This window comes from Papaver somniferum, chromosome 9 (genome assembly GCF_003573695.1).
Source record: "Papaver somniferum cultivar HN1 chromosome 9, ASM357369v1, whole genome shotgun sequence".
NCBI lineage: Eukaryota > Viridiplantae > Streptophyta > Magnoliopsida > Ranunculales > Papaveraceae > Papaver > Papaver somniferum.
The window spans coordinates 23438056-23461894 of NC_039366.1; the positions used below are offsets into that span (position 1 = coordinate 23438056).

At 42.2% G+C, this 23839-nt stretch overlaps 2 protein-coding genes and 1 pseudogene across 2 annotated transcripts; 1 reads left to right on the top strand and 2 right to left on the bottom strand.

Annotated features, from left to right (window-relative positions):
• Positions 1-1407: 1407 nt before the first annotated feature.
• Positions 1408-2628, bottom strand: LOC113311586 (F-box protein At3g07870-like). Its single transcript, XM_026560410.1, has one exon. It carries the CDS (start codon positions 2626-2628, stop codon positions 1408-1410), a length of 1221 nt encoding a protein of 406 aa, XP_026416195.1.
• Positions 2629-16786: 14158 nt separating this feature from the next.
• On the top strand, positions 16787-18325 carry LOC113311587 (annotated as a pseudogene).
• On the bottom strand, positions 18322-19067 carry LOC113307806 (tyrosine-protein phosphatase DSP3-like). The gene has a single exon (XM_026556256.1). It carries the CDS (start codon positions 19020-19022, stop codon positions 18378-18380), a length of 645 nt encoding a protein of 214 aa, XP_026412041.1. The 5' UTR covers positions 19023-19067; the 3' UTR covers positions 18322-18377.
• Positions 19068-23839: the final 4772 nt, after the last annotated feature.

Below are 23839 nucleotides of genomic sequence, written 5' to 3' on the forward strand. Positions count from 1 at the left end.
AAAAAAAAAAAAAAAAAAAAAAAAAACTTACAAGTAGCTAGAAATTTGAGAAACTTTGTGAAGAATGCGCTGATTTTGCCATCTGATAGGGTTTTTTTCCTTGCAGAAACATTATGCCGGCCCTCCCTAGCCTTTCAAAAATCTTCATACAAAAAAAAAAGAAAAAGAAAGGAAAAAAAATGAGACTGTGCCGGTTCTGTAGCTCAAACTCAAGAGTAGAAATTGTCAGCCGACAATAAAATGGACCATGGGCGATATGGATTACCATAGTATATTTCTATGACAATGGCATTACTATGGCTGGATAGTGGGCGAATCTAGAAAGTCTTAATCTAACATAACAAAAAAAATGGATTATGTTATGGGCCATGGTGTTGCCGCATGTGTTAGTGGACAGTGACTTATTCAACTTCTCCATTCCGCAAGGTAAAAACAATGGAGCAGCCAGCAGATGCTTTCGGTAAAAGGTGACCAAAATATTGATGGAACGTACTTGTGGTACAATAACAGCCTCCTTTCCGCCCTGGAGTTATGTCCCAACTCCAAAGCCACCATAGATTCTTCCAAACTTCCTCATCATAAATAATCCCCCTATTGTTTCGGCTTCTGGGCTGGTTCCTTGGTTGACTAACACGGCAATCTGTTCAATTAATGTAGTACACTGTTGTAGCTCAGCTTGTTGTTAGGTTTCCAACTAGATTCCTGTAAACGTATTTTTTATTCAATAATAAGAAAAATAAATTAATACTTCCTCTGTCCCACTATTAAGTGACCTAGTTCAAGTCTGCACAATTTTTAAGGCAAGCAAGGGGAAAAGTATTTTTAAGCACTTTTTATAATTATACCCTTATGGATAATAAATAGTGAAATTTTGAAATGATTTATCTCTCAAATTACACCACGGATGTTCTCAAACTTTGTACCATTTAAAAACATTTTAAAACACTTACACAACGAATATAAACATGACTATCAAATTATGTATATTTTTTATATTTCTTATAATCAATTAAAAGAATAATTTTAGAAATATCACCTTGTTTAGTGATATATGTCACTTAATGATGAAAATCTAAAAGTAACTAGGTCACTTATTAGTGAGACGGAGGGAGTAATATACTAGTACAACAGTTGCCAATGGTAGAAGGGCCGACCGAAAAAGAATCTGAAGATGGATGGGTTTGTGTGCAACTACCTTCGCTCCATTTAGAAAAAATGATACTTTCGCTTCGTTTCAGAAAAGTGATATTTTCGCTCCGTTTCAAAAAAGTGATACTTTCGCCCCGTTTTAGAAAAATGATGTTTTCGCCCCGTTTCAGAAAAAGTGATACTTTCGCCCCGTTTTAGAAAAATATTTGTTAAAAATATTTGTTAATAATAATGATTCCATGGAAGACCAGCCTATGATTAAGTAATCTTTATCAATGATGCTGCATCGTGCTTGCATTCCAGTGTCGCACATTGGCTCGATTTATCCTTCACCTTATCTCCGTATTTCCTCATCTTTGAGTTTACTCCAAGAGCTTTCAATGAAACAGAGCTATTAACGTGTGGAATTCCCCGTAGATATTTCAATTCATCATCCCCAACCAAAATATTGCTAAATATGTCGGTTTTTGGGTCGTAACAGCAGAGAGTCGTGTGATTGAACCACAGCAGAACTTCATTGTTCCTTGTAAGGGCAAACGGCTTATAATAATCTGACTGGGTAACAAGGTACGGGAATGGTACACTGAAGTCCAAACTCCAACTCCAAGATTCATACCCCTTTACTGCAGCAGAATTATCTGTCGGCTTACTTTTGAAGGACCATATATCCACTCCCACCTCCCACTTATGATGAACAAAACACAAATGCCCACCCAACACCGCGAGTCGATAATAAGCCCCCTTGGCACGTATGAAACATGGTGGTGTTGGTGGTAGCAATCGAAATTCTTCCTCTGCCAAATCAAAAACAACGATCTTCTGGTCCAACCATTCCAACCAATAAAGGGATCCATTCAGATGGGTACCATTAAAAGCCAACGAATAGTCGATGTCTTCAAGATTTCTCCATCCGCGGCTGTCACCACCTCCCAGAGTATATATCTGCACCCGTCCTGCGCTTGGAGGGAAGTTGTAACAAAATTTGTTGGGGTAGTGAATTCTAATAACCTTGTAGTTGTTTGCTGAGCAATTGTAACCGAATCCGCTTACTATGAGGCCTTTCTCGCTGTTTATTCTTGGAAGGTTAACGTATTCACCAGAGGTTGGATTGCAAATGTAGACAGGATCTTCAACACGATGATGGGGTACTAAGAAGCAAACCAAACCATTGCAGGAACCAACCATGATGTCTATGACTTTTCGCTTATTAATGACTGGATGCTTGGTTTTTTCTATCGTTCTATACGTAAAACTCTCATGATCATCATCAGTAATGGCAATAATTTCATCATAATATCCATAGTGAAGTTGAATGTTTCTTTCCCGAACTGACGCAACACATAAAAGGATGCCAACTTCCAGCTTTCTATGAGAGAGGAGAATGTTCCAAGTTTTGGAAACAAGTTTGCAGTTTAAGACGGACTCACGAGGAACACGTGAAAGAATTTCTGATAATATATCCTCGTGAAAATCCTCCATTGAAACAAAAATTATTCGATATTTGGGTAGGAGTGCATATATATAGACAGATCGTGACCAAAAAAAAAGAATATCGAAAGAAGGAACAATCCCAAAAGGTTTAGGAAATTGACCAGAAAATTGAAGCTTGTTGAGATTCGGATTAGTTAGAAAAAAAATCATTCTTTGGCAACAATTAAGCCTCGGACCGTTTGTCCCGAATTTAATAAGGATGTACAAGCCACACCACAATGGAAATTTGTGTTCGATTTACATCCTCTGTTCTCTAAGGTCGTGCGGAATTCCATTCACTCATACTTCCAACTGTTTTACACTTACAGTAGAACAAGTGGAAGTAAAATGATCAAATAATGCAGGGGCAACAAATACTTGCTTCCATTAGCTGCATTCGCGTTATAACTTGCACGCGTATTTGAATCAACCAACAATTTTTTCAGTACAAACATGGGTTTCACAAATAAGCTCAGAATACAATTTCTATCAAAAAACAGAAATAAAACTCAGAAGGCCATTCCATTCTTGACTAATTAGTTAGTTTTGTATGGTATCTAATTGCTTGTCCCCCGTGTAATCTAGCACCATTCATGCTCATCTATTCTGTCAATGTTCCAAACTGCATTTAATGCAAGTACAAAAGAAAATTGTTAACTGAACTTCAAATTAGACATAGGGATGTCATTTGAGTCCTGTCATCTCTAAAACTAGCAAGGCAACTTAGTTCCAGTATATACTTCCTATCGAGGCCGAAGGAAGAAGGAAAAGCAAAACACTAAGAAACACTTGACTAGTCATGTTAGTTATTTCCTTACCAATTTTTTCTAGGAAACAAAGCATACAAGATTCACTGTTTTACATTAACAGACTACAACAACCAAAATCCAAGTATATTAACTGACAAATTCTGCCTTTCTGCAGATTTGCCATATGCTAAAGATACAGATCTTTCTAACAAGGCAGGCTCTTTAGGGTTACTCTTAAGTTCTCCAGCCCGGTAAAATCCTACATAACATCATCAAAAATCATTTTCTCGATAGGCTAGAACAAAAAGAAACAGGTGTCATCTAAAGTAGACACACAACAATCAGGTTTACACCCCCTGTTGAATAGTAGCACAGAACAATCATTAGCTGACAACATATACAAATCCACATTAATAATGACAATAGAAATCTGCACACCTTGATCAGTTAAACCACCATATTGTACTGAAATACAAGTACGAGGAAACAAACTTAACAAACATTCACACTGACTTACATAAGAAACAAACTTAACAAGCAGAACATCTGCAATCTGCATGCTGAGAAGAAACTAAAAATGCAAATTGTGCGAGGTGCTAATGGTGTTTGCAACATTGCTAATACTCCACCTTGTTAGTATTTGCAGGGTTTCACACCCGTATCACAACAACAATGGAAATTGTATAACTGGATAGATGGTTGTGTTCGAAATGTAAGTCTAAATTGTGTGAGCGATAAATTTGTACCAATTAAAGGGCTGAAATTGCCTGATATGACAAACTTTTTGGTGAACAACGGTATAAGCCTTATGGAACGTGATTTGCAGTGTAGGAGAAACTGTTCTTGTACAGCTTATGCTAATTAAGACTTTCGTGAAGGTGGAAGTGGTTGTATACTCTGGTTTGATGATCTTTTCGATTTTAGACATCTCAGTGATGCTGGTGATCAACATCTATGTTTACGCTTAGCGTCATCCGAAGGAGAACTAATGAATAAAGGCATGAAGAATAAAAGCCCAATGCTGATGAAAATCCTTCTCTCAGTTTGTGAACACACAAATCACGAAGGGATCCGAGTGCTCACAATCAATCATCATCATCTAAGGAGATTTGTGATGATGATATCCTAGTGTTGATTCATTGGCTCAAAACCTTCGGGTTTATCATAGCCTCATCTAACGACTCCATGCGAGGCGTTTGCGCACGGGATATAAGTACAAGCAAAGAAAACAAAACGTATAAGTAAAGATCCATGGGGCTAAATAAATATAAAGTGCTGAAATGTAAATAAGACCAAGGTTTACGTGGTTCAGCACTAAGGCCTACGTCCACGGGGTTTGTTGTTTTACTATCTTCTTCACGGTTACACGAATAGTCGAATGACTTTTGGGTTTACATGTTTCTCTCTTCTAAATGATTAACTTACACTTGCAAACTCTCTCTCTCTCTCCTTCCCTCCCTGATTCTTCCGATCCCCCTTTCCTCTTGGTGGAGACGGGGTATTTATAAGGTTAGAATGTGGGACCCATCTCTGATGACCGTTGGAACCTTATCTTCTTGTGTCCTTGCGTCTATCACGCAGAGGTCTGCGTTTGCCCCTTGATCCCGCAGAGGCATCCTCGCTCGTTCCACAGGTTGATCGACACGTACACTGCTCAGAGTGTTTAATGTGGGTAGTTGAGGGGTCTGCTCGTGTCAGACAAGTGTCTTCTGCCCCTGTCACGTCCGTGTCAGCTAACTTTCTCTCCACCGTTGATCCTAGCTTCTATTTTGGGGATGCGATAAAGTAACTCCTCGGGGTTTATTTGGTGTTTCGTGGCGCATCATGTTTTGATGTTTTGGCCTGCATGCTTTCCACGTATCTTTTTATATACACGTGTCTGATAGTGAGATATATGTGTACACAATTTGCCCCTTTTCTTCGGGCTTGAATGTCTAATGGGTGCCTTGAAGAAAAACTATCGTCGCATATTCTTCTCACTCCTAATAACTTTTCCTAGATACTTGGGCACGTCTTTTATTCGTGCATTAACTGCTTATATAACGGGCACGTTTCCCATTCCTCCATTAATTTCCTTCTCTTTCTTTCGGGTATATTAAGGAGAGAAAGAAAATTAATTTCATTCTTCCTAAACATTCTCTCAGTTTTCGTTCTTTGTTTTTCAGCCCTTAAATTTTCTGTCTGTCTTCATTGAACCTGTGACCTTAAATTCTCTGTCAGTCTTTATTGAACCTGTGATCTTAAATTCTCTGCACCTTAGCATTAATCACGCCCGCTTCCACTGTTTGTTTCTTCTGCTGCTGTTTTTGCCGGTAAGTTTTTCTTTTCTTTATTTCCACTGTTTTACGCTGTGTTGATTTGTAAATTCTCTGCTACTGTTGTTCCTTGTTTGTGATGAAGAACTTCTTTTTGATGCTTGCATACTAGTTTGCCCCTGTTCTTTATCTTAAATCAAGGAAGCCATTGTTTTGCTTGTATTTGAGTTTTTGAGGGTCTGAATTTTATGGAATTTTGAGCATGTATACTAATTTTAGGGTTTCTGCGTTATCGTGTGTGTATTGCTATTGATGTGGTTTTTTGATCTTTGGTAATGTTTTTGAATGTGTGTAACTTGTTCTTGATTTTAATCTTTTCGCAGCCATGTCTGACCGTCCGCGGCTTACTTGTCAGACTCCTGGTTATGGTCTATCGAGATCTCCTCCGCGTAGAGAATCTCAAGATGATGCTCGTCGGAGTCGAGTTTCTTCTGGAGCGAAGGCCTCGTCTTCTAGGGAAGAGATTCCTCCGACAAATCCTTCTGGTTCCCGAAGAGTCTTCGATCGCGCAACGTCTCGTCCTCGTGATGATATTAGGAGTACGCAGGCTCCGCCTCGTGTTGTTGCTTTTGACGTTCCTCCTCTACGTTCGTTAGTGCCCGAGCATCATCTGCGGTCCCCTCCAACTTTTAAAAGGAAGAATACGAAGGGTGTAGTTCCGAGGGCTGAATCTTCAAAGAATCCTCCGGTGAAGAGAAAAGCTTCCGAAGCGTTCATTAGTTCATCCGGCCCCGCCGAGGAGGATGAGGCTGCCCCCTTGATACGTAGTGTCTCGGTTAGTAAGAAAAAAGTAACCTTCAAGCATATTGATCTCGAAATATTCAAGGAAAAGCATGAGCTCCAAGCCTTCGGGGTTCGTTTCTATGCCCCTGAGGATGATATTACTTATGAGCTTATCTCAAAGTATGAGTTCGATGAATTTCATTTGTTAACGACGGTTGGAGCATTCGAAGCTGGTCTTATGCTGCCGTTGTACAAATCAGGTGATTCCTTCTACTATGACGTGCTCGCTAGTCGTGAAGGCTCTTCCACAAATACTCACAGCCGTTCCGTATCCCAGCTATCGGGGAATTATCTCCGCGCCCTGAAGGAGTGCTATCTGCGGAGTAAGGGGGAGACGTCGATGACTTGCTACGTCCCCAATCCCGCGGAGAAGGAATGGTATACTCCTGAGAATTTCAATAACTCCTTCGGTGATTACGTCAATAGTAGGAACCGCAAGCCGTGGAGTGTCAGCCTTCGGAATCTCGCTGCTCCTCGGGGCGAGATTCGTCTGTTAAATGAGGTCAGCGATTCCAAGCTGAAGTATGTTCCTGGCACGGAGGGGTCTAGTCATCGGAAACTCTTCCCAGCGCGCGAGAGGATCAAGCGCGATCATGACTACGAGTGGCACGCCACCGTTATCGAAATAGTTGGTCCGTGGGCTTACGGTTGGATTCCTGGTCCCCGCGGTTGGCGGCCTACCGAGAGTAGTAAGCCACGTGAGTCTCCTCCTGCTCGTTATGGAGATTTCTGTCCCTGGCTTTTGAACTTTGCGGGTATGAATTTTCCTTATGCCCTTGACGTCGTAGAGGGAGACGAGGATGAAGGTTCTGGTGCTATACTTCCACCGAAGAATACCTCAACTGCTCAGGTACGCGGATTCTGGCGGCGCTTCTTCTTTTTAGAAATTCATCTGACGAGAAAAATAATTCTTTTTGTGGTGTTGTTTTTCAGGTGTTGAAGAAGAAAAAGATTAAGCCGAAGCAGTCTTCTACTATTGTGATGGGCGAGGCTGAGGCCCAAGAAGAAGTTACTAGTCCAGTGAACGAAGAGTTTGCTGAGGATGAGGAGATTACCGATGGGGAGGAACGTACTGGTACTTCCCCTATCAATGTCGAAGAAGAGGTCTTCGTTGGTCATGTTGGTGATGAAGGAAGGAACAAAGCCGTGGTGGCTGATGGCGTTGTTATTGGGGGCATTTCTGTCCCTGCTGGTGATGTCGTGGATACCCTTCCCGCCTCTCAAGAATTTTCTTTTGATCGGATGTACTCCACAGGGGAGTTCTTTGACGATACCCTCGATTTTCCCGAGGACTTCTCTTTACTTTCCCCCAATGATAATTGGGATGTTCTTGGTGGTGATGGTAATGGAGACGCTATTGTTGAAGATGGTGGCGCGGAGGAGCATGCCGACATTTGTGCTGAGGGGGCCGTGTCAGAGAAGGGGAAATCGGTCATTGATGCGCCTGCTGATAATCTTTCTCAGTCGCCGACGTCTGAGGGCGAGGACGCCATCATGGATTGGTTCAAGGAAAAGAATCTTCTATTTGTCCGTCATCCTGCCCCTGTTGTTGCTGGGTAAAAGGAATCTACTGCGTATACCCGTCGCATGATGGAGATGTAGTCTAAGGCGCGGGTGTCTGAAGCCTGGGAAAAAAATTTGAGTGTTCCCGAAGCTACCCTTGTGCCGGAGCCTCCTACTTCCGTTGCAGATATGATGGCCATCGCCGACGGGTATCAATATGGCTTTCCGCAGCAGCGTGTCTTGGAGGTAAATTTTCGTACATACTTTTTCGTGACAATCGAATGCTTCGGTGAAATAATGTTTGTCATCTTGATGTGTAGATGATGAGGAGTGAGCATTGCAACCACGTGATGTATCAGTTCTTCAAAGCGAAATCTCTGAAGCTCGAGGCTAAGCTTCGTCACAGAGAAAAGGAATTATCTGCGGCTGAGGTCGAAATAGAAGAACTGAGAAAAAGCCTCAAGGAGAAAGAGAAGCTGGGTGAAGCAGAGGCCGGTCTTCGTTCCGAGCTTGTTGTTGTTCGCGCTGAGTTAGAGAAAACTCGCAGCCAAGTTTCAACTTTCACAGGTTTGGTTCTTTTTCCCTTGCAGTATATCGTCATTCCTCTATTTCTTAGTTGTTCTGTCTGAGTCTCCCCACCCTATCTCCAGTGGGTGGCGTCCCCGAGCTGATATGGCTTCGAAACGAAAGAGCTCGGCAAAAATCTCGTATTAGAGATCTGGTTGAGAAAATTAAGAGTGAAGCCAAGAAATGGGATGCTCGGGCTGAGGTATGGCGCGCGAGGCATGTTCAGATGGTCGACATGCAAAATCTGTACAACCATGATCGTGCTTTATTTAATGGCACACTGCTGTGGACACGTGATAGTCTGCGGGAAGCCCGTGAGCGTACTTCCTTGCTGGAGTCTAGGATTCAGCTGCTGGAGGAAGAATTACAGAAGGCTCGATCCATTCCTCTTTCAGGGGTTAAGGATAATATGCTCTGTCTTGTCAGAGAAAGAGATGATGCCCGTGCCGAAGCCCATGCTCTAAGCAAGGCCCTTGCCGCGTCCCGCGTTGAAGTAGCTCGTCAGGCTGAGTCTGAGAGGAATCTTGAAGTGTGTATGTACAGACTTAGCAAAGGGGTCTCAGAGATAAATAAAGAGGTCGACCATCTTCGTCACATGGACTCGATGAAGCAGGTAGAATTAGATGCCTGTCAATTTACTCTCACCAACCTTCAACTAGACTATAAGAAATTATCCGCGGAATATGACCATCTTGATGAAGCGCGATATGCGGTTGTTAATGAGTATGAAGAGGCTTCGGCTTGTGTCGAATGTATAATCATATTTCATCGAGTGTGGCCGTGTTTTTTTTCTACGCTAACTCCGTGGTGTTGTCTTTTTCAGAGCTCGAGGGACACCTTCGCGTCACAAATGAAAAACTTGAAAAGGCTCAATCTTCCTTAGCGCAGCAGGAAGAACAGACCAATCATTTCAAGAATTTAGCGGCAACCCGCGAGGAGGCCGTTGGTGCTGCTTCTAGAGAAGTGAATCGTCTATCTTCGTTATTATCCCAAGCCCAACAGCGGACAACAGTTATTAAGCACAAGGCTCGTTGTCAATTGGCTGAGGAGACGAACAAGATGCTGGAGAGGATAGAACTTGGCCTAAAGAACGAGCATGGTCTCGTGAAGAACTATCCTCGTCGTCCAGTTCCTTCTGCCTTTCCTGACTCCTCGGGGCCTTCTTCTGGTGGGAGCGTCCCTTCAAGTCTTCGGAATAATCCTGCCGATGGGGCAGCAATCTAGGCAGAGACCGCAGCATTTTATAGGGTCCGCGGCATCATTATCCTTTTTGTAATCATGTAACAAGAATATTTTTTGCTGATATCCTGTAAAAGGAATATTTTTTGATGTGTATCCTTGAATTGGCCTTTCAATTTTTGTAATCATCCTTTATGAAATGGATCCTTTTCTTGATATACCTGCAATGTTGGTTTGTTTTTATTTTAAGCATTTGTGAAAAACAAAGCAAAAGTTTTTAAGTGTTTGAGTGCGATACTGAAGGAAGGTACCTTCGTGCTCGTCTTGAGACCTGTCACCCCGCTGGCGAATCCTGGGCCAGAGGATTCCCAGACGGTGGGGGTCGGGGCAACGTTCTAGGATATGGGATTAAAATATTTACACACCCCTTCCGTCGACCCGTTGCCTTAAGATTGGTTGGGTATCTCTTTTTGCTGGGTGCCTTCCCCCTGGTCTTACACTTATTGACACTGATGGGGGAGCCCTGAGAGATTGCAGATTAACTACTTTCCCCAATATTGTCGATAGATTCCGCTGATTTGATAATTTGAAAGCTTGTTTGATTGATAAGTTGAGGCCTGCAATTCCTCTTCCAGAGATAGAAACATGTGGAGCGGTTAGGCTCCCTTCTTCTTCTGGTACACTCCAAGCAGATTCAAGTCTGCGTTGCTCCTATGGGAAGTATGGTTTGAGCCACTTAGCATTCCAAGGATGCCGGAGGACCTCGCCTTTTAGATTACGAAGGTAGTAGGAAACGTTACCCGCAACGTCGTGTATTACAAAAGGTCCTCCCCACGTAGGTGCTAATTTTCCCAATTTCTTTTCTTGTTGATACCGTGGGATTGTTCTCAACACATACTGCCCCTCTACAAAATTCCACAGCTTTACCTTTTTGTTGTACCCCCTTGCTAGTCTTCGTTGATAATTTTCCATCTTTTGTAATGCGACTTCCCTTCTTCCTTCCAAGTCGTCCAACCTTTCTAACATCATATCTGTTGTGAGGTTTTTCTCCCAAGCTTCGGTCTTCGTGGTTGGCATGAGGATTTCCGTAGGTATGACTGCTTCAGCTCCATAAGTTAGAAGAAACGGGGATTCCCCGGTGGCGGATCTTCGTGTTGTCCTGTATGCCCATAACACATTGTGCAGTTGTTCGCACCATCTTCCTTTATGCTCGTCTAATTGTTTTTTCAGTATAAGGGCGAGGGTCTTGTTGGTAGCTTCCGCTTGTCCATTGCTTTGAGGGTATATGGGGGTGGATTTGTTCTTTCTTATTTTGAAAGTATCGAAGAGCATGTCTATATTTTTCCCCTGTAATTGCTTGCCATTATCATATACGATTTCAGCGGGTATACCAAATCTGCAAATGATGTTCTGGAATATGAAAGTAAACACATCCACGTCTCTGATCCTGGCCAAGGCCTTAGCCTCCACCCATTTACTGAAGTAGTCCGTGGCTACTATCAAAAATCGTCTTTTCCCTGATCCTTCGATGAAAGGCCCGACGATGTCTACGCCCCATTTTGCAAATGGCCACGGGCTATCGACGGAGTTTAACATTGTCGCCGGCGCGTGGATCTTTTTTGCGAAGCGCTGACATTCTTCACATCGTCGGGACATCCTCGCGGCATCCTGTATCATTGTCGGCCAGTAATATCCTTGCGTTTTTGCTTTGTCAGCTAGTGATCTCATGCCGCTATGATTCCCCGCGTCACCATAATGGATATCATTTAGAATTCGATGCCCCTCTTTCCGGGACAAGCAACATAGTAATGGTCCAAGGAAGGATTTCTTATACAGGACCCCATCCCGAAGATCATATCTTCCCACTTTGGAGAGTATCTTCCTAGCTTGTTTCTGATCCGCAGGTAAGCTTCCTTTTTCGAGAAAGGCATGGATTGTCACTCTCCAGTCATCTTCGTTGCTGAAGTCTTCGTCTTGATTTGCTCTTGACAGGATATCCTCTTCGTCAAAGTCATTATGGATGTCTTCTCCTACCTGGTCTTCGATATTTTCTTCCACTGTATCTTGGTTGGTAGCGAAGGAGAATTGAGATGCAATCGAAGGCTCGTATACCCTTGCTATTTTAATAGCTTCGAAATTTTTATCCCTCAGCATGGATGATATATATGCTAGGGAATCCGCGTGCCTGAGGTCCCTTCTGCATAAGTGCCGGAACTTAATGTTCGGGATTTGTGATGCCAATGTTTGGACCAAGGCCATGTAAGCTGAGAGGGTGTCATCGTACACATTATACTCGAGCCCTATTTGCCGTATGACAAGCTGCGAATCACTTGTCAGCCTTACATCGGTTATCCCCATCTCTATTATTATACGGAGGGCGTGTACGACAGCTTCGTATTCAACAATGTTGTTGGTATGCTCTTTGAATTCCAATCTAAGTGCCTGTATAATCCTTTCTCCAGTTGGGGTGATAATGACAATGCCTATTCCTGCTCCTTCCTTATTTTTGGATCCGTCGACGAAGACTTCCCATTGTCTTTGACTCGCAGGTTCGAGGATATCCATTGGATCCTTGTTTTCTTCCTCGGCTTCTGGTATTCCCTTAATCTCTTCGTCGTTGTCAAGGGGGAGGTCTGCTAAGAAATCCGCCAGAACTTGGGACTTCCGAGAATGTTGAATTTCATGAATGATGTTGAATTGATCTAGATGGGTGTTCCATTTGTCTATTCGGCCCACTTTTCCCGTGCTTTTGAGGACTGCTTTCAATGGTGCTTTGCATGGGACCCTGACGAGGTGAGTTAGGAAGTAGGTTCTCAGTTTTTGGGTAGCCCATACCAGTGCGAGGATGAGTTGTTCAATCTTAGTATAATTTCTTTCCGCAGAATTGAGGGTCTTGCTGACGTAATAGATAGGTTGTTCTATATTTGTATTGGTTTTGACTAATACCGCGCTGACTGCGTCCTCTGTTGCTGCTATGTATAGTGCCAAAACCTCGTCAGGGTCTAGCTTCTGCAGGATCGGGATTGAGGCTAGGTGTTCTTTGATTTTTTGGAATGCTTCCTCGCATTCAGCGGTCCATTCGAACCTGCTCCCTTTTTTGAGAATATTGAAGAAATGTTTGCATTTGTCTGAAGACCGTGCAATAAATCTGCCCAACGCTGCTATAGATCCATTGAGCTTCTGTACTTCCTTTAAATTCTTTGGGGACGACATCTCTACTATGGATTGAATCTTTGCTGGGTCTACCTCGATGCCCCTTTTTGTTACCAGATACCCGAGGAACTTCCCCGAGGTGACACCGAAAGTACATTTCTCCGGATTCACTTTCATGTGATACTGTCTCATTGCTTTGAAGATATTCCTCAGGTCCTGGTGGTGATCTTTACGCAACTTGCTTTTGACGAGCATGTCGTCAACGTAGACTTCTAGGGTTCCTCCAATCCATGGCTTGAAGATAGCATCGACCATCCTTTGGTATGTTGCCCCTGCGTTTCGAAGTCCGAAAGGCATTCTAGTATAGCAATAAAGGCCATGTGGGGTGTAGAACGATGTGTGTGGCTGATCTTCTTCTGCCAGGGCTACTTGGTTGTAACCAGAATATCCGTCCATGAACGACAGCTCTTCGTACCCTTCCACTGCTTCAACCAGTTGATCTATGCTTGGAAGGGGATAGCTGTCCTTTGGACATGCCTTGTTGAGATTAGTAAAGTCGATGCATATTCTAACCCCTCCATTTTTCTTAGGAACAATGACCATGTTGGAGATCCAGGTAGGATACTTGACTTCCTTGATAAATCCTGCGTCTAGTAGTTTCCGAAGTTTTGTTTCTACTGCCTCATGATACTCTGGAGCTACTTTTCCTATTTTCTGCCTGAACGGGGGCGTGCCCGGTTTGATGCGTAGTTCATGTTGGATTACTTTTGGGTCAATCCCCGGCATATCTCCTAGCTTCCAGGCGAACACATCCGCGTATTCCTTAAGTAATTTGGTTAAGGAATGCTCCCTTCCTTCGTCCATTATGGTCCCGATTTTGATCATCTTCGGTTTTTCTTCCGTTCCTATGTTGATTTCCTTTACGGGCTCCACTGGTGTGAACACAGGCTTCGGGTTTCCGAGGACTGGGACGTTCTTTAATTGCTATTTAGCGTGTTTCTGTTCTTCGCTGGTTGTTGAAGTACTTGTTTCTGTGCTTAGGACATTATCATCTTTCGTCAAGCCCTTCCCTGTAGTTTCCTTGAGGAACAGGTCTATAGCCTTCTCTTTCGCGGTTTCTTGATTTTTTACTCTTCGGATTTTTCGCTGCTCTTCTTGCTCGTTGTTGATATGATCCTGAGTGGCCTGGCACTCTCGCGTAGTGATCCGATCTCCCTTTATTTCCATTACTCCCTCAGGTGTTGGAAATCTGAGATATTGGTGGTACGTTGCCGCAACTCCTTTGAGCTTATGTATCCATTTTCGTCCAATAATAGCGTTGTAGGGGGAAGGGGTGTCCACCACACTGAATCGGGTTTCCAGTTTCATGGGCCCTGCGTTAACCTGCAACACGATGTCTCCCAAGGGCTTCGTGGCTGCTCCATTGAATCCATAGATGGTGTGATAAGAGGTCATTAACTGTTCATCATGGAGCTTCATCCGTTTGAATGCATCGTAAAATAGGACGTTTACGGAGCTTCCCCCGTCTATGAGGATCTTTTTGAGGTTACATCCAGCTACTGGTAGTGTTAGGACCAAGGGATCGTTATGGTCTTCCATATCTTCTTCGATATCCTCGGCATCGAAGATGATAGGAGATTCCATCCATTCTTCGTGTTCGTCCACCATTATCCCATCGACCTTATATAATTCGCAGCGGTCTTCGAATTGCTTCCTTAACCTCTTTCCTATCTGCGCTGTAAGTGAGGGTCATGTGGCTTCAGAACACGAGATTGTGTTGATTGTTCGGTTTCCTTCCGGAAGTTGGACTGGTTTGGTTCGCTTAGATCTGTCCTCGGTAACATCCTTTCGTACGTAATGTTTGAGCTCTCCCGCATCAATTAATTTTTGGATAATTATTTTAAGGTTCTTGCACTTTTCGGTCTGGTGTCCGTTGAAACAGTGATATTCACAGTAATCTTTAGACTTCTCGGATCTCGGGGGATGCTTTCCCTTAGACCATGGCCACTCCAAGTTTTCCCTCCCTTTGATCTCTCGTAGGATACGAGCATAGCTAGCGTTGAGTTTCGTGTAAACTTGATCTTCGAATTTTCGGTCACCTGCTCTTCGTTCATCCCTTCGTTCCTTCCTATCTTCGTGAGGTCTCTCCCCTGAGCAACTCCTTTTGGCCCCATTGGTTTGTTCCGCTGAATTGGTGCGGTGAGACCTCTGCGGATATGCCCTCGGGTTTTCCCGTTGAATTTCTTCAAGTCGAGCGTGCTTTTCGATAATTATTCGAAGATCTCCCTCTGTCTTAGGCACGCTCCCATGAATTTCAACAAATAGGGGACTCATTCGGTCTAAGCCCCATTTTTAGCAATTGATGCTTACCACTGGGTCCACGCTACCTATGGCTTGGCAGATCTTGTGCCATCTGTTAGTGTACTCCCTCGTGGTTTCCTTGTAGCCAATCGCTAGTGAAAAGAGCTTATCCATTCCGGTGTTTACAGTCTTGTTGTACATATACGTTCTTAAGAATTTCTCTGCGAGTTGGTCGTATGAGTGGATAGAATTTGGTGGCAGATTATCGAACCATGATAACGCCGATCCCTTCAGGCTTGACGGGAAGTATCTGCAGAGTACGGCGTCGTTCTGACCCCATCTAGCTAAGACACGGTTGTAGTACCGAATATGTGCAGCAGGGTCGCTGGATCCATCATAGCATTCGAACGTTGGGACAGGGCATTTCAGTGGAATAGAGGTGTTGGCCAAGCGATGAGTTAAGGGCGTGGAGTTAGCTTCTCTCATGACTTCTTCTAACCTCCCCCCGCCTTGTTTATTTTTTAATTGCCTGATCTCGGCCATCATCTCATCTCGTAGTTCTTCCATTGCGCGGTGGTGCCCTAAATTCTTCTGTTCGTTACCGTCTGACTCTCCATCGTCATAATCCGGGTCAGATACGCTACTTCCCCTTGTCGCGTCTTCATTAGCCGCTACGACGACTCTATAGTCTCGGTTTGGCTCTGGTGCTTTGGAGTTTGCTTCATCAAGTTGTTGGCTGGTCTTCGTGCTTAGAGCAATCCGCTCCTTTAAATCTTGATTTTCTCTGGCCAACAGGGCTACAGCATCTGCGTAAACTTGCTGGCTCTTTTTCAGTTCCTCAAGCTCAGCCATCAGTCGGTGTGATTGGTTGGACCCCTGATTGGGGCCCCAGCGCGTGCTACTACAGCCATGGTGCCGCCCTCCTCCATGGTCTGCACTAAAGGTGGAAGGGGTTCAGCTTCGGTCGCTGGCATTTCCAAATTGGGGTGAGTGCCCCTCTGCGGTGCTAGAGCCGCCGGTATGGTTTGATTTTGATCATTTGTTGGTGGCATTCCAAAAGTTAGAAGGTGCACGGGTTGGAATGTTCTGGATTCATCCACCCTTTCTCTTGGTTGGTTAAATTGATTCATGGCGCAAGTATTGCTTGCCTCTGCAGCCTTCGGGACTACCGCAGCCGCACCGTACTTTGTCGCTGCTGCTCTGAGAGCCGCCGCTGCAACTGAATTAGCGTTCATAGGTGAAGTGATTTCCGCAGTATCTTGCCTTTGACTGGTCATTTTAGCTTTATCTCCCTTCTGCTTGCTTCGGGTGATGACCGGGGTTGTCCTGGGTGTTTCTTTTGACAAAGCTTTGGATTTTCCTGCTTCCTGCGTCTTTTCCATCACGTGTCCTTTTGTTGACAATGAAATCTCGCCGAAACTCGCCTTCTTTACTCACAATACGTCCTTTCGTCGAGTGCCAGGTGTCTTCCACATGTAATCCTTTCGACATCTGGCATGTGATGGATTATGTGTATACAAGCCTAATGAAATTTTCAGTAGCAATGTCGTCATAAAAACCGACGAAGTATACGCTACCTATGTGACCAAAGGCAACGACCCCAAAATTATTACGAGAATGTCACTGAATGAATGGGGAGATATTCAAAGATATAGATGGGATAGGCAGACTATGAAGTGGAGTGAAATGTCGGTGCTCCCGAGAGACCAATGTGACAAATACAATTATTGCAGTGCTAATGGTGTTTGCAACATTGCTAATACTCCACCTTGTTAGTGTTTGCAGGGTTTCACACCCGTATCACAACAGCAATGGAAATTGTATAACTGGATAGATGGTTGTGTTCGAAATGTAAGTCTAAATTGTGTGAGCGATAAATTTGTACCAATTAAAGGGCTGAAATTGCCTGATATGACAAACTTTTTGGTGAACAACGGTATAAGCCTTATGGAATGTGATTTGCAGTGTAGGAGAAACTGTTCTTGTACAGCTTATGCTAATTCAGACTTTCGTGAAGGTGGAAGTGGTTGTATACTCCGGTTTGATGATCTTTTCGATTTTAGACATCTCAGTGATGCTGGTGATCAACATCTATGTTTATGCTTAGCGTCATCCGAAGGAGAACTAATGAATAAAGGCATGAAGAATAAAAGCCCAATGCTGATGAAAATCCTTCTCTCAGTTGGTTCAGTTGTGCTGTTTTTTTGTCTGGTCATCTCCATGAGCATTTGGAAAATTAGTAGAACCGGCAGACTACTCAAAGCTGATGAGAGACGGAATGAAGATTTGGAATTACCTTTGTTGGATTTGATTACTTTAGAAACCGCCACCAACAACTTCTCTCACACAAACAAGATTGGAGAAGGTGGTTTTGGTCCTGTATATAAAGGTAAAACATCACAAGGACAAAAAATAGTTGTGAAAAGGTAACATTGAATCTTGTAAAGCTTTTAGGTTGCTGCATTCAAAGAGAAGAAAAAAATACTCATCTATGAGTATATGCCGAATGCAAGCTTGGACTATTTCATTTTTGATCAGAAAAGAAGCAAACTGCTAGATTGTGATACTCGTCTGAGCATTGTGATGGGTATTGCAAAAGGACTTCTTTATCTGCATCAAGATTCTAGTTTGAGACTCGTACACCGGGATCTCAAAACCAGTAATATTCTTTTAGATTGGAATATGAACCCGAAAATCTCAGATTTTGGAATGGCAGGACTTTTAAGAGGCGAACCAACTGAAGCACAAACAGAGAGACTAGCTGGAACATATGGGTATATGTCTCCAGAGTATGCAGTAGATGGCCATTTCTCGGTGAAATCTGATGTTTTCAGCTTCGGCGTACTAGTACTAGAGATAATGAGTGGAAAGAAGAACATAGTGTTTTATGATGACAATCACCATCATAACCTACTAGGACATGCGTGGATATTATGGAATGAAGGCACGCCTTGCGAACTGATGGAACCAGGTTTGGGGGACTCAAACTCTGCACCTTGTCAGGAATTATTGGGATGTATTCAAGTAGGTTTATTATGTGTTCAGAAATTTCCTGAAGACAGATCAAGCATGTCAGATGTGTTCAGAAAGTCCGCTGTTACTCGAACCCAAACAACCCGGATTGTGAAGGCCAAAGAAAATAAGATGTGCAGTTAAACAAAAACAAAACAAGCCTCTTAAAATTCAAGTTACATATGTATATTTTCACTCATCGACTCAAATTTTTGCAATTCATGGTTAAAGTAAGCGAAAGTGCGATGCAAATGGCACCACCAGCGGTCGCGGCTGCCAGTGCACTGTTGTTCTCCATCTCTTCTTGGTAAACCAAGCACTGCTGCCCGTAGCTGATTGCACTGTAAAACCTCTGACCAAGGCATGAACTAGCATTGTAATTCTCAATAAACGTCATATCACTTGGCCTAGCTTTCTCACCAGCAAATCGCTGGTATTCTTTTAGCACACAAGACAAACACCAGTTCTTCACTTTCCTGTAACAACCAACAACACAACCTGTCCTGTGTTTTCCATGTTTGCAGTGAATCAAAATTGGATGATTTCTAACATCAAGCAACACGTTTACAGCTTCCGTGACCGTGTCTTCAGAAACCGACTCTTTTTTAGTTCCCTGAAGGCCGAACTGAAAAAGCTTAATGTTCTTAGACTGTAAAAACTTTATATTCTCTTCGGGATATGGTTCGGGACACAGACATAGAATCGATTTCAGGTTTAGGGTCTCGATGAATGAGAAATTAGAAGAATTTGGAAAGCTGCACCTGTAAATTCCTGTTTCAACAATCGCGAAGTTCTCTGGAGTATTTTGGTGATGATCGTCCCTTTCTCTAACTATTCCCATAATCTGTATTCTCCAAAACTAGCGAATGCCGAAGTACTAAACAGCAGCTAGATCGTTTATATTGAAAGCTCGTGCTGCGGTTTGGCTCTATATATATTGAGTCAGAATCTGCGTTTGGCCGTGGCTTTTCCCTTTTTTTGGTTTGAATCAGAAGCCCAAGGGAATCCGGAATCATAAAACAAAACAATATGACACAAAAACTTTAATTTTTGAGTGGAAGAAACTTTTACAAAGCATCCATGCGGCTGAACTTTTGATACTATCTTACAAAAAGCTTTTAACATCGTCAAATTTGGGAGCTGATGATATATTAGCCATGTGACCGTTCCAACATATTTAAGTGGGGGGTGTTTGACTCCAAGTCAATTTTGGGAGAAAATTCTACTCCCTCCGTTTCCTAAAGACAGTCCGGTTTGACTTTGTCAAGATATTAAGGAGACTATGGTAGTTTACATTCCCACCCTTAATTACTTGCCTAAGTTATTTTAATAAATATGTAGTAGTAAAAACTACCAAAAATTGTATTGGGATTGTAAATGAAAAATAAAAAAAAGAAAAGTAAAACATATCGATTTATAGAAACAGTATAAATAAAGATTGTATACTTATGGAGTATAACCTTAATAAAGAATTTAATTTGGAACCATATATATAGTGTTTTCAAAAGGATATATTTTTTTCTTAATTATACAGATTTCATTAATATTCTAGATTGGGTCTCATTAAAATAGAATTATGAATATAAAAAACTTAAGGGTATGTTAGAGAGTTCATTGGAAAAATATGACTATAAACAGAAGCTGGACACATTTTTGAAACATATCGAAATGGAATAGAGGGCGGTCTTTCAGAAACAGTGGGAGTATCAAGTCGCTGCTTAACAAAGGCTGCTGGGCTCGAACCGACAACGGACTGCAGCTCAATCTCAAAGAGTTGAAATTGTCAGCTGACAAGAAATGGACCATGAGCGATTTGGATTAATCGACAAGGTAGCGACAAATCAAGAGAAACATTTGATTGCATTTTGAATTGATGAACTACATACACAGGAAACTGTCTCTCGTGTTTCGGACGGCTAACAGTGAAGTGATTCGTTACATTGAATTTGAGTATATAAGGATCCATAATGCTTTTTGCACATTGTCATATCATACATTCTGGATTGAACGCCTGAAATTTATTATTCGCTCCGTTTCTGGAAAAGTGTTGCTTTCATTTTTTCCATTTGGCCTATTTTTAGACTAAAATGAAAAATTCAATATAATTTTTTTTCAGAAATGGAGGTAGTGCTATACTGGTATATATCTCTATGACAACGGCATTACCATGGCTGGACAGTGAGCGAATCTAGAAAGTCTTAATATGTCAAAAAAAAAAAGAATATGGATTATGTTATGGGTCATGGTGTTGCCGCATGTGTCAGTGGACAGTGACTTATTCAACTTCTCAATTGCACAAGGTAAAAACAATGCAGCGGCTAGGAGAGGAAATTTTTTTGATGTGGAGATGTGACATCATGATTTCTAAATATATTTTGTATCTTTAGTAAAGATAACTGTGATTAAATATTTGGTTAGGTGATGTCATATCTCCATCATCTGACGGTTGTGATGCTGCGAATTCTTCTTTGAACTCGCACTGCGAGTTCAATATCTTTTCCGCCAGGAGATGCTTTTGGTAAAATGTGACCAAAATTTGATGGAAACGTACTTGTGGTACAATCAGCCTCCTTTCCGCCCTGGAGCTATGTCCCAACTCCGAAGCCACCATAGAATCTCCCGAACTTCCCAATCACCAAGGTAGATGGCCCACCAGGTTAACATCTAAAAAGAGTGAATTAAGTTTAAAAACAGGAAACAACACACTACTGACAGCTCAACAACATCTAAACCCTACATCTATCAAATGGTGAATCCTTTTATCCATCCGTGGACCCGGCTTAACAATCCTGAATCAATACCCTCTCAACACCTGGCATTGAGTGCTAAATAGAGCTGTGAAGGGAGCTGTGAATAGCATTTCCGTTTAAAAACGTGGTTAACAAGACTAAATGGCTAATTCTCTTGACACTCTGGCATCAAAAGAAATCACGCTTCGTGCTATCTTCTAAAATTCCCTTGAAAATAGCTTGTAAAAACCATTGTTTATCCTACTTGAAAAATTTTAGGCTCGGTCATCCACGTTTCCCATACTTGAAATTGCATGGATTCCCTTGGATATCATTATTGCATCAACATCCTTCCCCTTCCTCGCTCTATTGTCCTGAGTGCCCCCTCAAAAATGCCTCCACCAAAAAATAATGTATCCATACCAGTCAACCTAAACATAATTAGCTAGCTAGTCCTTTTATTGTCCTCTTCATCCACATTTCAGAATCAACAATTACAAATGTTGAAAACTTCATTGATGCATGTCCCACTATTCGCGAGAGTAGTCAACCCATTCGATAGGGGTGAGCATAAAAACCGGAACCGCGGATTTAACCCGTATCCGTCCGCAAAATTGCGTATTTCACCCAAATCGCAAAACGTATGGGCCGGACACGGATGGAATTCTCAAATCTGCACGTTTTAGCGGTTTGGGTGCGGTTGAATATTGAAAACCGCGGATTCACCCGCACCGCATCTGACTCTGCTCCATTAGCTATAAGTCACTAAGCCCAGCTAATTGAATGTGATGTCACTAAGCCCATATCAAAAATGGATTGCTTATTTGCTTCTTTAGCTTGATGTCACTAAGCAAGCAGGCCCAACATGGGAACTGGATCGAACCAAAGAGCCGAGACTCCGCTGCTCAATGAGCAGAGATGTGATGATGAGTTGGGAATTTGAGTTTTCTTCTTTTCTTGCTTGACAGTTTTTTTTTTTTTTTTTACCAAATCAGCGGTTAATCCGCAACCGGCCCATACAATCCGTGGATCTGCGGATGTAAAATTCACGGATGATTGGGCCGGTCACGGTTTGATTTTTCAAATCCGCAACTTGGACGGTTTGGTTGCGGGTGACCCCTAATCCGCAACCGTCCGTCCGTTGCACACCCCTACCATTCGGCAATGTTGCATAAGTATACGGTTTTGGGCTTTTTAGTTGGATATGTGCTTGATATTGGGCTTTGCTATAGCCACCTACCCTACAATGTTAAGGGATGTCCTAAAATCAGATGAGATTACTAATTTGGCCTTTACCCTAATTAAATTAACCATAACCTAATAACTACATCTAACTTAATCAAAAAGAAAAATCTAAATATAATCCTAATCTAACCTAGCTGCACAAAAAAAAAAAACAGTTTTGAGGAACTATTCTCCTCTTCTTCTTTCCTCTTCCCCCATTTCAACATCATCTTCATCGATTAATCGTCGATTCATAAAATTTTCATCGTCGATTAATCAATCGACTATAAGAATTTTTCTTCGAAAGAAAACCAATAGACTCCCAGGAACAGGTCCCCCATTAGGACATCTAGCAAATCAACCAAGTGATTTTGAGATTCATAAAGAAGTGGAAGATCCAAGTGAATCCATAATCCAATATAATAGACGCAGTAAGAAGCCTGATTCTGCCATGGGACCGATTCGCATATATTTTCCAACAAACCCATACTTTTAATTTGATTTTGATTCGTTTAATTGAATAGAAATCATCAAAATAGGGTTCAAATGGGAGTTACAGTGCGCTGTTCGGTTAGGACGAATTTCTAGAAAACCCTAGTTTGTTAACCGAACTTCCTGAAAGGAAGAACACGAAGAACAGTTCGGTTTTATAGGATTCAAAACCGGGTCACCGAACTGCCAGTTCAAAGCCTAAAACTTTTTTCTAACCGAACTTCACCAGTTTTGCAACAATTTTTTTTCCACTTGTAATCGAACTGTGCAATTTCGCCCGCTATTTTGATTTTTTGTGTAACCGAACTGAGCTATCTTGTTCGGTTGGTTCGCATAATATTCTAAAACTATTTAGTAACCGAACTTTACCAAAAAAAAAAAACAAATTTCAATATAATCGAACTTTGCTATTTTTCCCTATATGTTGAGTCTCAACTTAACCTAACTTGTCCAACTATATTGTGTTGCATACATGTGGAGTTCGGTTTATTCGCAAAAAACCTTGACAAACCGAACTCTTCACTATTAGTTACCAATGTTGAGTTCGGTTTATTCGCAAAAAACCTTGACAAACCGAACTCTTCAGTATTTGCACACATGTGGAGTTCGGTTTGATCGCAAAAAACCTTGACAAACCGAACTCTTTACTATTAGTGACAATGTTGAGTTCGGTTTATTCGCAAAAAACCTTGAAAAACCGAACTCTTCAGTATTTGCACACATGTGGAGTTCGGTGTGTTCGCAAAAAACCTATTCAAATCGAACCTTACGTTGAGAACCCTTATGTTGCATCTGATTTAGTCAATCATTTATCGGTTAAGCTAATATATTTTGTTTTCTTGATTAGAGGAAAACAACCTTTGTTGGAAGATCTGAGAACTCCCATGCCTCGAGGCAAAGTATATTGTGGTGCCGGTAAGCGTGGAACCAAAAATGCTAAGTATGGAGGTGGGTCATTACCGGGTGTTGTCATCCAAGATGGTGTCAATAGAGATAATGTTGACAATGTAAGCCAACAAGTTAATGAAGAGATTGTGGAAGAAATGGGAAGTCAAGAACATAATCAAGATGGAGAAGATGAACTAGCTCAAGGAGGAGGAAATTAGGGTGGCGATGATGAGGGTGAAAAAGATGAGGAAGACGGAGACAAGGATGGAGATAAGGATGATGATGGATCAGAGAAGGACTCGGATGAAGAGGAAGAAGAAGAGGA